The sequence below is a fragment of the Phytophthora ramorum genome (genome assembly GCF_020800215.1).
Source record: "Phytophthora ramorum isolate Pr-102 chromosome Unknown Phyram_PR-102_s0005, whole genome shotgun sequence".
In the NCBI taxonomy this organism is placed as follows: Eukaryota; Oomycota; class Peronosporomycetes; order Peronosporales; family Peronosporaceae; genus Phytophthora; species Phytophthora ramorum.
In genome coordinates this window covers 1,215,603-1,228,676 of record NW_027150651.1, presented here as the reverse complement: position 1 = coordinate 1,228,676, position 13,074 = coordinate 1,215,603, and the positions used below count along the sequence as shown (strand labels likewise).

Here is a 13,074-nt window from a genome sequence, read left to right as displayed (position 1 = left end):
AGGTTGCCTCGTCAAAGCGAATAAATGACTTGAAAGCCCACGTTGAAGTGTGGCTGATCAGAATTGTAATTTTAATATTGACCAATGGGCTCTAGCCAACAACCGGCAACTCAGATCGGTTCGACAGAACCCAGGCAACACGGTGGTCGACATCGGCACCACACCCGGCTGCGTGGGCGTGTGGCACAACAGCAAGGTGGACACCATCGCCAAAGATCCCGCACCATGCGTGCTCCGAGCGTGAGGAGGTGATCGTCGGCGACACGGCCGTCAACAAGCTGCCGTCCCACGCTGAGAACACCATCTTCCACCTCAAGCTGTTGCTGGGCAAGGCCCACGCCAACGTGTCGGGCCCGCGACTATGTCAAGGAGTGGCCTTCCAATGGCACTCCCGGCGCCGACGGCGTCGCACAGGCTGAGACTCAGCGCAACGGCGAGGAGAACCCCCGTGGATTTCATGGCGCTTTTGCTACAGAACCTCAAAGAACTGGCGGAGGACTTCACTAGCGAGAAACTCGAGCATGTGGTTATCAACAAGCCACGTGCTGTCGCCCCCTGTTTTGAGGAGCTAGGTGCACGAGACGATCACCGAGATCGACGCGATCCTGGAGGAGAACGAGACGGACCACTCGGTGGCTCCACCCGCATCCCGCTGGTGCAGAACCTTATCAAGAAGTACTTCGAGGGCAAGAACATGCACACGCAGCTGTCGCCCGATGAGGGTGTTGCTTTCGGCGCCACCATCGAGGCGTCTGGCCTTGCTGAGCTCGTCGGCGTCTCTGAGCCCAAGAAGCTGCTGAACTTGATACCGCTCAACTTGTCCGTGGCCCTGGATCCAGCGCGAGACTGTGCTGCCTGCCACCTCGACCGAGCTGTTCACGACCTCGGAGGACAACCAGGAGGCTGTGTTCCTGCATATTTACGAGGACCAGCGCCTCATGGCCAAGGACAAGACTCTCGTGGCGCAACTGAGCGCGTTGGGCATCACCCCGAAGGAGATTAAGGTGACCTTTACCGTGAGCACCAAGGGCGTCCTTACGGTGACCGCTTCGGAGCGCAAGACTGGCCAGAAGTCGCTGGAGGTGATGCAGGACTGCAAGCGTCTGACGTCCGCCGACGTCAGACGCCATTGTCAAGAAGGCGGTGAACTCCCGCCGACGAGGACGACCAGAAGCTGGGTAAACTGGAGGATGCCGCCGAGTTCGAGGCTGCTGCCCCGGAGGCCGAGGCCGCCAGCGCCCCCGCCGTGGCCGCTGTGCCCACACAGGACCTAGACTAAACTACTTGCAACACACGTACTTCGAAGTACATGTATTTGTCGCTACTGTTCCTCTTCATCGATCCACATCTCTATTGACACAAGCTCAACCTGCCACGTACCTGAGCTCAGCTTCGATTCTATTGGTCAAAAACAGCCAGATCTGAAGCGCACTCAAAAAGCCAGGCAGCCATCATGGACGACGACGTCAAGTCCGCGGCGAACGCCATGAACGTACGTGCAACTAGCGCCTCTGCGCCGAACCCAGTGCGGCTGCCTTCACCTCTCGCATCTCTACTGATTCCTTCAGCTTCTAAGCGCGGTTTCTCTTGCTCTCTATCGCTTATTTCTGACCTCCAGGACCGAGGCGCTGACTTGGACTTTGGTATGCGCAACACTGAAAGAATTACTCGCAGAATGCCACTGTTAACTGCTGCTTCTTGCTCTATCGGGTACAGAGGTCTCGGTGGTCGAAGGCGATGAGCTGGAGGACGGACTCATGTCTCCGAAGGTCAGGGACACGCTCATGGGCTCCAAGAGCGCGACGTACGGAGAAGACGGCAAGCCTGCACGCCCCATGGGACTGTGTGGATGCTTCTCCTTGGCTTTCTACCAACCGGTGCGTGACTTTTGACGGTTTACGTGCTGATAACGATGTGCTACGATGTCTAACCTTGCTATTTTATTGTTTTGACTGTTATGGTGCAGTACTTCGATGTCGACACGTCGGACGTTCAGCAGCGGCTCATGCGGGCGCTGGTGCCGTTCAAGAAGGACCCGACGTTCGCAGAGCTGGCGCTCAAGGCTCCCGATGCTTACGGTCCTTTCTGGCTCTCGACGACGCTCATCTTCTGTTTGGCCTCGTGCAGCAATGTGGCGTCGTACTTGGACTACGAGGGCAACACAGACGAGTGGTCGTACGATTTTAGCCGCTTGGCGTCGGCGTACACGCTCGTGGAGATTTTCCTGATGGGTCTACCCATGCTGATCTGGCTCGTGGGCAAGTACTTCCAAGTACCCATGACGCTGCTCTTCCTCGTATGCCTTTACGGTTACTCCTCGATCATGTTCATTCCTGCTGCGGTGAGTTTTCCGATGCTGGTCTTCTTGCTACTAAATTCAATTCTAACTGACTGACGTACAAATCGCTCTGTTCACAGATCTTGTGTATTTCTCCGCTCGACGGTATGGACTGGGTTGTGATGCTGATGGCGATGGCGTGGTCTCTCTTTTTCCTGTTGAACAACCTTTGGCACGTCATTTCCGAGCACCTAACGAAGGAGAAGATGCTACCAGTGTTGGCGGTCATCAGGTACGCCATGCATATTCAGCCAATTCAGATACGACTTGCGTACTGACTCAATGTGCTTGTTTCATTTGACAGCGGCGCGCACATGATGTGGGCTATTCTCATGAAGCTGCTCTTCTTTTAAGCATCCATAGTCTGCATAGGTAATTGAAAACGAGAGCATCGTTGTTTTTCTTTGTTCAATTGCTGCACTTTTCCGATCTTCGTACGGTATTGCATTACCTAGCGATGCACATGACATTAAAAAAATACCACGACAAACGATCATACAGAGACACAAGCGACGATATGTATGTCTACACGATCTGGATCTCCTCATCGTCGCTATCCAAGCCCATTCCGCTCTCGGCGTTCAGCATCATTTCTCGCTCGTCATCCGGATGGGCGGCCAACTCCTCGAAGTCGATGTCTTTGCCGAGAGTCGCGGGCCGATCCGAGCGATTCCTGCACAAAAAGGAGCAGCAGCTTAGTTGTCATATTCTTCACCACTGTGTACAGCAACTTACTTGAGAAAAATTGCTAGTCGGACGTATTGCACCGCATTGCGCAGCGCAAGCACCGAGTCCGTCGCGACCTCCTCCAGCTCGCCCAGCACGCCTTCCTCGTTGAAGTACATGGCCACGGACACCAGACTCATGGCTGCAATGCAGCAACAATCACATGAGCCTCCACAGCCAAATCCCTCGCAACCTGCAAATCCAACGCACCCAACGCAATAATGTCGAAGATGTTGCACCACTTGTGCCAGAACCGCTGTAAATATCACAACATCTCGTAAGACACTCGCCAGCAGCACCAACACCAGGCAACGCAAGCTCTTGCCCACCCTCTTGAACGCCATCATGCGCAGTAGCACTTCAAACACCAGCAGCGCGCTCACTGTGATCTCCAGAGAGATGAACACCACCGACGATGGGCTGCAATAGCACAACATTAGACCCGGCTGCCCAAAACCCACCGTTTGTCGAGCACCAGCCTACATTTTCCAGTTGTTCATGCCAGTCTATTGTTGCCACACACACGCACAGACCATAGAACCAATGAGTGAATTGTTTCTCTCCACGAAATCAACGAGAACCTGCTCACCCAGACGACGCAGACGAGGCTCGACGCGACCATGAAGAAGTACACGAGGCGGTAGAAGCTGGAGAAGTACAGCCGGCTCGACACCGTCATGAGGTATTCTTTGCAGCCGATGTGCGACGTTGCCCGCGCGGGCGAGGCCTTCGCCGGCGCCGACAGCCGCGCGTACCCTTTGGCCTGCATTGCACGAGACTCGGTGACTGGATTCCTTCCGACGTCAATAATTTCTGATCGACGTTATGATTGGTGGAAAACGAAAGGTATATAAACCAATTGGAGAGGAGGTTGCTGGCTTCAAAGGCAACACCGACAAGATGTGGATTGCCGAGCTCAGCTGTGCACACTGGACAAACGAGTTGTCGACGGATAGATTGGGTTGGCGCCACGTAAATGCATTTCTTCCCGCACGACCAAGATATCTGGGTGCAGACGTAGTGAGGCTGAAGAGTGGCCAGGTCGCTGAGTGCCATCTCGTCCACCTTTGCGGCGCATAGAGCGCAAATTCCGCCGCAATCCCAAGCAGTGTTACACGTTGAAGTTGCAGTCAAAAGGGGTCCTGATCGTGGGACACCACGGGAAGGCTCACGGCAATCTTGTCTAGCGGAGACTGCGCGACGTGATGACAGGACCGGAGCTGACCAGGATCACTTTGCAACTCCACACCCGCCCAGGACTTCTTCGGAACGATGGCCTTCCGCCTCACTAGCGTCGCATCCACCTTGCTCGCTGCAACGGCGATCCTCGCTTCGGTGCCGGCTTTCACGGCTGAGTCCATCTGCACACTCAGTAGCTCTGAAACCTGCGCCGTCGGAAGTCTCACGCCCTCCGACGATGACGGCAGCGTACTCATCTACCCGGGCGGCAACACACGCTGTGCTTTCGACGACTATCAGGACTCGGTGACGGCGTTCTCAACGAACTCGACGTACTTCTTCCAAGTGTTCCCGAATGCGGATCTGGACAAGTCGAACTTGATGATTTTCTTCCAGGGTGGTGGTGCCTGTGCAGATGCAGACACTTGCGCATTCGGTTTGCAGTGCTCGTTGGGAGCGAGTGCGACGTTCACGACGGCTGCCATTGCAAGTAGTGCAGGTGTGCTGAATCGGTCGATATCGGACAACATGTTCAAGGACTGGAACATCGTGTTTATCCCTTACTGCACGGGTGACATCCACATTGGCAACCGAGTCACAGCGGCCTACGAGAGTGGCATCGAAGTGCTGCTGGGAAACTCGCAGTGTCTTGGACTGGACTACGCCATGCACATGAACGGATACAACAATACCATGGCGGTGCTAGATTGGGCCCTTGAAAACTACCCGGAAGTTGACAACCTCATCGTCGGTGGTGAGAGTGCTGGGTCGCTTGGAGCTCAAGTACACAGTGCCAAGATCGCTGAGATGTGGGAAGTCGATGCCAAAGACACGCGGTTTTCGGTGCTGGCGGACAGCTACGTTGGTGTCGTGCCTGAGAACCACCCAGCGGCTGAGCTTCTGGTGTATTATGGGGCGTGCACAAACGACTTTGGCTTGGACGAGGACATCGTGAGAGCTTGCGAGGCTGGCACAGCTACCACCATCGAGATGATTGAAGCGCTGCTTGAAGCACAACCTGAGGGCAATTGGCTGTTCATCGACAGCAAGGGAGACAAGACCCAGCGGTATTTCTACGCTCTTGTTGACGAAGGCATCCTGGGTTACCCGTTTTCGGATCTGATCTCCGAAGAGGGCTTTTTCTCAAACATGAGTGCGATCTTGGATGCGTACCAGACCGTGAGCTCGAAAATCACGACGTTTTACGTTGAGGGCACGAAGCACGTCTTTTTGGCTGACTCGAACTTCACGAGCTACGAGAGCGATGGAGGCTTGCTGCTTGGAGATGTCATCAACGAGTGGTTGGTCTCGAACTCGAGCCTGAACTCAAACTCTACGCCTTCACCGACAGCCGAGACTCCAGGAGCGACTACGAAGGCATCCACGCAGACCCCCACTGCCACAACAGCAGCCCCAGGAACGGTAGGCGCCACGACCACCTCTCCAACTACTTCCTCGTCACCCAGTGTCACACCGTCACCGAGCACTATTTCGTCCCCAAGCACCACTTCACCTTCCACTGTCACTTCGTCGCCAAGCTCGACTACATCTCCCAGTTCTACTTCATCGTCAAGTACAGCGCCAAGTACTACCAAGTCGCCTTCAACGACAACTTCGCCCAGTGCTACCACTTCTTCCAGACCATCGACTTCCGTGCCCCTCTCGTGCTAGGAAGATACCGGTAGCATAAGGATCGACCTTGTGTTCCCCTGATTGCAATTGCAGCTGCCCGATTATGGCAATGGAAACGCGAATCCGACCTCATGACACTTATTCCATTGAACAACCGGAGCCAGCTCCCTCCCTGAGTGATTTTCAATCAATGACCATTGCGTAATACTGTATCCTACTACAATCCAACTTGGTTTCCAAGCTTTCCAACGCACCATCGCTTCAAGTCCAGCTGTGCACATCGTGCCCGGAGGTCTGGGCTCAGTGAATCTCTCAATGCGTGTACTTGGGCAAATGCTTTGACGCAACAAAGTTGAAGTTATGGCAACAAACTTCAAGGAGACTATCGGAGTGGTTTAACACGAAGTGGACCAATCTTTCGGTGGGCAAGAGGTCTGCATATGCTGGTTGTCAATGACAACTTGTCATCCTTCATTTCTCAATTGACTTCGGCTTCCCCAGCTCGGCTTCATAACCCTCTCTACCTTTCACGCTTCTGCATCCATGCATCTCACTTACACCGCGTCCACCCTGCTCGCTGCAACGGCGATCCTCGCTTCGGTGCCGGCTTTCACGGCTGAGTCCATCTGCACGCTCAGTAGCTCTGAAACCTGCGCCGTCGGAAGTCTCACGCCCTCCGACGATGACGGCAGCGTACTCATCTACCCGGGCGGCAACACACGCTGTGCTTTCGACGACTATCAGGACTCGGTGACGGCGTTCTCAACGAACTCGACGTACTTCTTCCAAGTGTTCCCGAATGCGGATCTGGACAAGTCGAACTTGATGATTTTCTTCCAGGGCGGTGGTGCCTGCACTGACGAGGAAACGTGCTCTTTTAGTCTACAATGCTCACTGGGGGCTAGCGCGACACTCGCCACCGCTGCAACGTCAAGCAGTGCAGGCGTGCTGAATCGGTCGATATCGGACAACATGTTCAAGGACTGGAACATTGTATTCATCCCTTACTGCACTGGAGATGTCCACGCTGGGAACAGGATCTTGGAGCCGTACGACAGCAGTGTTGCGGGGCTACTAGGAGAACCGCAATGTCTCGGACTGAACTATACCATGCACTTGAACGGATACAACAACACCCAAGCAGCGTTGAACTGGGCGCTCGAGAACTATCCGGACGTTGACAACCTCATCGTCGGCGGTGAAAGTGCTGGCTCACTCGGCGCACAGCTGCACAGTGCTCATATTGCTGAGCTATGGGATGTCAGCTCCAAGGGTACTCGATTCTCTGTGATAGCCGATAGCTATGTTGGTGCTGTACCTGCGAATCACACTGGATCTCAATCCCTGCACTTCACCGGTGTGTGCGATGTTAACCTGGGCATGCCTGCTACCGTCGTGGCGGCTTGCGATGCAGAGACGGCATCAACCGTTGAGATGACGGGGTCATTGATTGAAGCGGAGCCACAAGGCAATTGGCTTTTCATCAACAGTAAGGGAGATCTGACACAACGGTACTTCTACGCGCTTCTAGAGGAAGGCATTGAAGGCTACCCGTTCACCAACCTCGTCTCTGAGGAAGACTTTTACGCCGACATGAGCGCCATCTTGGACGCATACCAAAGTTTGAGTTCCCGCATCACCACATTCTACGTGGAGGGCACGAAGCACGTGTTTCTGGCCGACACGAATTTTACAAGCTACGAAAGCGACGAGGGGTTGCTGCTTGGCGATGTGATCAGCGCATGGTTAGTCTCAGACTCGAGTCTGGACTCGGCTGCCGTGTCAAGCGCTGGGAGCTCAGATATCGAATCGACCGATACGACTGCAGTTTCAACCACCTCGAACACTGATTCAGGATCCGCAACAACGACTGCAACCTCCTCAATATCATCCACGACGCCTTTGTCGTGCTAGGAAGAAAAAAACAACGCATCCAATGCACCGTAGTTTTGTAAGTGGACTTGGATGAAAGGAACACGGTCAACACAAATGGATTCAACACTTCAACACTTCAGTTGCAAAATGAGTTTTTACATGACACTTACTGCACACATTAGACTGCGCTCTCAGGCAGTTTCTCGCCGGCAGCCTCAGCTTCCTGCTGCTGCATCACATTCTTATCCTTAGGCGGGATGCTAATAACACGCTTGCCGCACAGCGAGTAGTGGTAACCAGGCTCAAAACGGTCCTTGGCGTTCGTACGCACCAGGAAGAGCACCACGAAACCAATGCAGACGACCACGAAGATGATCTGGATGTTGTCGATGTACGCCTCACCCACGCTCATGCCGTCGGCGATCTTGCCATTGTACGTGTTGTTGAAAGTGATACCACCAACGACAGCACCGAATGCCAAAGACGTGAGAATAATGCCGTGCATGGGACCCACGTTGTAGGCGCCGAACATGTCCGTGACGAGGGCCGGGATCGTGCCAAGACCCCCACCGTAGCTGCACGTGAGAACGAAGATCTCAATCACAAAGAAAGTGAAGCTGTCATGGCGGATGACCGTGGGAAGCGAGCCGATCACAATAATCTGCGCACCCAGAGTGAAGTAGTAGAGCACCTTGCGGGCAAACGTCTTTTCCATTTTGAAGTAGCGCACCAGGAAGTCCGAAATGGCCGAGAAGGCGAGACGACCGCAGCAGTTGAACACGCTGTTGATGGACACAATGTCGGAGGCAGTGCCGGCACTCTTGTTGAAGATGTCGGTGCACATGCCTGAGAGGCGTGACAGTACGATGACACCGAAAAGCTGGTTGGCGAAGAACATGATGTACATGAAGATGTAGTCAGGCGTGAAGACAGCCTGCTTGAGCGTCAGCGACTTAATGGGGGGCTTTGAGGTGTCGAGGCCATCCTCGACCGTGGGGGTCTGGACGGCCTTGTAAGCGGTGCTCAGCTTTTCTTCCAGTGCTTCGCTTTCGTTCACGACGTTGCCGTGGATGTTGAGGCCGTGGATGGTGTAGTCGGCGGGCGGGACGCGGAGGATCAGAGCAGACGCGAACATGGCAGCACTCATGACAGCACCAAGCAGGACGAACATCCAAGCGAGACCGACGGCGTCAATAGTAGGCAGGTACACCTTGCTCCACACAACCGACCCCGCACCGGAGCCAGCAACAGCAAACCCGGCGGCGGTGCCGCGGTAGTCGGGGAACCACTTCTGCAGCGTCGAAACGGGTGAGACGTAGCACATACCCAAGCCGATAGCAGTGATGATGCCGTAGCCAATGTAGATCCAGGCAATGGCCTTGTAGTGGCAACCGATGGCCGTGACGATGTGCCCGATCATGAACAACGTTGTGCCCACTGAAACAGCCCATCGTGGCCCCTTACGCTCGATGGTAGGTCCCAGAACTGCAGCCGCTGTTCCGAAGACGCCCATTGCAATGTAGAAGGCGTTGACAGCGCGGCCCTTCTTGGCATCGCCGTAGACGGCCAAATCAATGGGGTGGTTGAGCACCGACCAGGCGTAGATGCAACCGATGCAGAACTGCACCGCAAAAGCTGCGGCAAATAGATACCAACGCGAAAACTTGAGTCCGAGCATGGTAGCGATACCGGGTATCCGATAATATCTTGTAGAGCTTGTGGGGACTTTTGCGTTGGGAGGTCGATTTCAAACTGAACGGTGTCCTTCGGTCGATTGTCGAGGTGTTGGCAAAAAGCGAGGACATCATCGAGATGGGAAATCCTAGCCTGTCTGGCCGGTCCTGGTTCCGATCCAGCAAGCGATTTGAGCATGTGCTTCAACCACGTGCAAGCTTAAAAGCAGACAGACCAAGTACGAGGTACGGTTGTGTCTATCGTAGCGCTTACCGGTACAAGCAAATAACCAACAGTTTTATTATGAAGTACATGTATGGCCGTTTACCGGGAAAATAATGACAGAGCATGTATGCGCCTTTGTTTTTTTGAGATCTTAGAGGAACTTCAATAGTCCTCTAACTAATTGCGTGTGCATTGTCAGTGCAGACATTTTGTCATTGGAAACGAGCATCCTGCTGTGAAGAGGGAGTGTTGCCGAAGGCGCGAACGACTTGCGACTGGATGTGTCGCCAATCCCAATTCCGGGTCACTGGACGATGGCTGATGTACAGAGTACACTGCGAAGCACGACTGGCAGTAAGCACAGTGTAGGTCTGCTACAGATTCTGCATGCAGGATAAGCATTTTAAAATGTCAACACTTCTGCTCCTGCTGCGAAAAGTACCGCGAGGACAGAAATGCCACATCACGAATAAACTCGGCGATACAAATCGGCGGCAGCGGTCCAATTCGCACAAACAGGTCGCCAAGGCGCGAGCTGTACGCGACGCTATAGATGAAGGGAACACGGCTACATGTACCCTTTCCCGTCGCTGGCATGCGTTGGTGAACTTTGCTTGCTTTGGTCGCCAGGCGTTCTTGTGAACGTCGGTGTCAGCGTCTGAAAACCAATGTGACTTAGGCGAGATGCTCACAAAATCCTTCGCCAAGTCACTTGAGGAGCGCCGCAATGCTTTCGTGCGACCCCTAAAGATCACAGGCTCGTCCGATTCACCTTGAAGGGATTATTGGCTGGTAATGCCTTCATTCCTCTCAGCAAGAAACACTTCGGTTGTCTGCTGAATCGAGGCTGATGTCTTCTCGTTAAACTGACTACACGTGCAGGACTGCGAGGTTGATTCAAGGGCTATGCGTATCGAATGGCGAGAGTTAATCTCGCCAATGGAGTCGCTATCCTACTTGCATCTCATCTAATGTTGGCATCCTTACCATCGGCAAACAACTACTACGTACAACCAAAGTATACCACGCAGAGAGGGGTATTTAGCCGCTTCCCAATTTTGCAATTGAACTTGACAGCAGATCGTATTACTTATTAACTTGTGTTTCTCAACATTTAAACAGCACTCTCAGGCAGTTTCTCGCCGGCAGCCTCAGCTTCCTGCTGCTGCATCACATTCTTATCCTTAGGCGGGATGCTAATAACACGCTTGCCGCACAGCGAGTAGTGGTAACCAGGCTCAAAACGGTCCTTGGCGTTCGTACGCACCAGGAAGAGCACCACGAAACCAATGCAGACGACCACGAAGATGATCTGGATGTTGTCGATGTACGCCTCACCCACGCTCATGCCGTCGGCGATCTTGCCATTGTACGCGCTGTTGAAGGAAAGACCACCGACGACACCGCCAATCGCCATGGCCGTGAGAATGATGCCGTGCATGGGGCCAATGTTGTAGGCGCCGAACATGTCCGTGACGAAAGCGGGGATGGTGCCGAAGCCACCACCGTAGCTGCACGTGAGAACGAAGATCTCAACCACGAAGACAGTGTAGCTGTTGTGGCGGATGACCGTGGGAAGCGAGCCCAGGACAATCACCTGGGCACCCAGAGTGAAGTAGTAGAGCACCTTGCGGGCAAACGTCTTCTCAACGTTGCAGAAACGCACAAGGAAGTCCGAAATGGCCGGGAAGGCGAGACGACCGCAGCAGTTGAACGCACTGTTGATGGACACAATGTCGGAGGCAGTGCCGGCACTCTTGTTGAAGATGTCGGTGCACATGCCTGAGAGGCGGGACAGCACGATGACACCAAAAAGCTGGTTGCCGAAGAACATGATGTACATGAAGATGTAGTCGGGGGTCAAGAGGGCCTGCTTGAGCGTCATCTGCTTGATCGACGAGCTCGAGTTCTCGGGTTCATCGTCGACCTTGGGGGTCTGGACGGCCTTGTAGGTGTCGTCGTACTTCTCGAGAGCCTCGTTCTCGTCCACACGGTCACCGTGGATGTTGAGGCCGTTCACAGTGAAGTCGGCAGGCGGGACGCGGAGGATCAGAGCAGACGCGAACATGGCAGCACTCATGATAGCACCAAGCAGGACGAACATCCAAGCAAGACCGACGGCGTCAATAGTAGGCAGGTACACCTTGCTCCACACAACCGACCCCGCACCGTAACCAGCAACAGCAAACCCGGCGGCGGTGCCGCGGTAGTCGGGGAACCACTTCTGCAGCGTAGCAACGGGCGAGATGTAGCACATGCCCATACCGATGGCGGTGATGACACCGTAGCCGATGTAGATGACAGCGATGGACTTGTAGTGACAACCGAGGGCCGTGACGATGTGGCCGATCATGTAGAGTACCGTACCAACAAAGACACCCCACTGAGGCCCCTTACGCTCGATGGTGGGGCCCAACAGGGACGTAGCGGCGCCGAAGACACCGATGGCAATGTAGAAGGCGTTGACTGCGCGGCCCTTCTTGGCATCGCCGTAGACGGCCAAATCAATGGGGTGGTTGAGCACCGACCAGGCGTAGATGCAACCGATGCAGAACTGCACGACGAAGGCCGCGACGAACAGGTACCAGCGCGAGAACGTGAGCCCGAACATGACGGAGTGCTTGGAGGGCTTGCGGAGACGAAGACTTCTGCGTGAGGAGGCAGATTCCAAAGTGAGCTGGTAAGTCGAGTCGCTCGAGTTGGAGCGTGGTTGGTGCTGCGTTGGCGTGCGTGAAGGTCTCCCGATTGTCGAGGCTTCGGTATGCAAGGGCGTCGCGATGGGATGTCCTCCGAGATCCTGTGGGAAAGCCGGGTAAACGCCCGTCTGTCATGCAGCACGCGTAGACGGCGCAGCGCCAAGACAAAAGCGAGCGCGCAGTTCAATTATCCGAGCAACTTTTCCCATAAGTCTTCCGAGACGCTCTTTCTCTACGAAGTTAAAGTCGTGTGCTGTGCCGGTTAGAATTGGAGCAGGCATCATGCAGCATGGGTACGGTACTTACCTGTACCATGCATGCAGCGCAGACACTGTAATGTATGGACATGTATTATTGTGGTGTGTATTTTAATGCATGTTCACATGTACTTCGTGCATGCATTGCGTTGAATACCGCCGTCTCAAAGAGGTGGCCACCATTTATCGTGCATGATTAAAAAGGGTCCCACAGAATTAATGATGAGCCACGCCTTTTCTTCTCGTCTATGCTCGAGTTCCTCGCAACCCTCCTGATCATCAGCGAGCAGGGGTTTTCCATATCTGTGATCAATACATGTACAGTACTTCAAGTACTTCGCAGGAAACGATGTGAGACTGTGACTTCCATGTCGGGGCCGTGGCCAAACGACGCCAGTCGAACAGAGCTATTCTGCTACAACAGTCAACTTAAATTTCAAGCGCTGGCGTACTTGTACATGTATTGATACAT

The 13,074-nt window shown here is 54.1% G+C and overlaps 7 protein-coding genes across 7 annotated transcripts; 4 read left to right on the top strand and 3 right to left on the bottom strand.

The window, feature by feature from the left end:
* Positions 1–382: 382 nt before the first annotated feature.
* On the top strand, positions 383–1,279 carry KRP23_6071 (Heat shock 70 kDa protein 6; the record flags this gene model as incomplete). The annotated part of the gene is made up of 3 exons (XM_067891215.1): positions 383–769; positions 840–1,082; positions 1,172–1,279. The coding sequence occupies 3 exons, from the start codon at positions 383–385 to the stop codon at positions 1,277–1,279; spliced, it is 738 nt and encodes a 245-aa protein (XP_067745592.1).
* A 174-nt stretch (positions 1,280–1,453) lies between these two features.
* Positions 1,454–2,691, top strand: KRP23_6070 (Protein YIPF1-like protein; the record flags this gene model as incomplete). Its single annotated transcript, XM_067891214.1, has 6 exons — positions 1,454–1,492; positions 1,619–1,643; positions 1,717–1,877; positions 1,967–2,341; positions 2,419–2,570; positions 2,643–2,691. 6 exons carry the CDS (start codon positions 1,454–1,456, stop codon positions 2,689–2,691), a joined length of 801 nt encoding a protein of 266 aa, XP_067745591.1.
* Positions 2,692–2,863: 172 nt separating this feature from the next.
* Positions 2,864–3,833, bottom strand: KRP23_6069 (uncharacterized protein; the record flags this gene model as incomplete). Its single annotated transcript, XM_067891212.1, has 6 exons — positions 2,864–3,011; positions 3,074–3,206; positions 3,275–3,320; positions 3,394–3,484; positions 3,548–3,570; positions 3,654–3,833. The coding sequence occupies 6 exons, from the start codon at positions 3,831–3,833 to the stop codon at positions 2,864–2,866; spliced, it is 621 nt and encodes a 206-aa protein (XP_067745590.1).
* Positions 3,834–4,336: 503 nt separating this feature from the next.
* On the top strand, positions 4,337–5,928 carry KRP23_6068 (uncharacterized protein; the record flags this gene model as incomplete). The annotated part of the gene is made up of 2 exons (XM_067891211.1): positions 4,337–5,665; positions 5,746–5,928. The coding sequence occupies 2 exons, from the start codon at positions 4,337–4,339 to the stop codon at positions 5,926–5,928; spliced, it is 1,512 nt and encodes a 503-aa protein (XP_067745589.1).
* A 490-nt stretch (positions 5,929–6,418) lies between these two features.
* On the top strand, positions 6,419–7,789 carry KRP23_6067 (uncharacterized protein; the record flags this gene model as incomplete). Its single annotated transcript, XM_067891210.1, has 1 exon — positions 6,419–7,789. The coding sequence occupies one exon, from the start codon at positions 6,419–6,421 to the stop codon at positions 7,787–7,789; it is 1,371 nt and encodes a 456-aa protein (XP_067745588.1).
* Positions 7,790–7,928: 139 nt separating this feature from the next.
* KRP23_6066 (putative MFS-type transporter YhjX) lies at positions 7,929–9,428 on the bottom strand (the record flags this gene model as incomplete). The annotated part of the gene is made up of 1 exon (XM_067891209.1): positions 7,929–9,428. The coding sequence occupies one exon, from the start codon at positions 9,426–9,428 to the stop codon at positions 7,929–7,931; it is 1,500 nt and encodes a 499-aa protein (XP_067745587.1).
* A 1,335-nt stretch (positions 9,429–10,763) lies between these two features.
* KRP23_6065 (putative MFS-type transporter YhjX) lies at positions 10,764–12,260 on the bottom strand (the record flags this gene model as incomplete). Its single annotated transcript, XM_067891208.1, has 1 exon — positions 10,764–12,260. The coding sequence occupies one exon, from the start codon at positions 12,258–12,260 to the stop codon at positions 10,764–10,766; it is 1,497 nt and encodes a 498-aa protein (XP_067745586.1).
* Between the last annotated feature and the right edge of the window lie 814 nt (positions 12,261–13,074).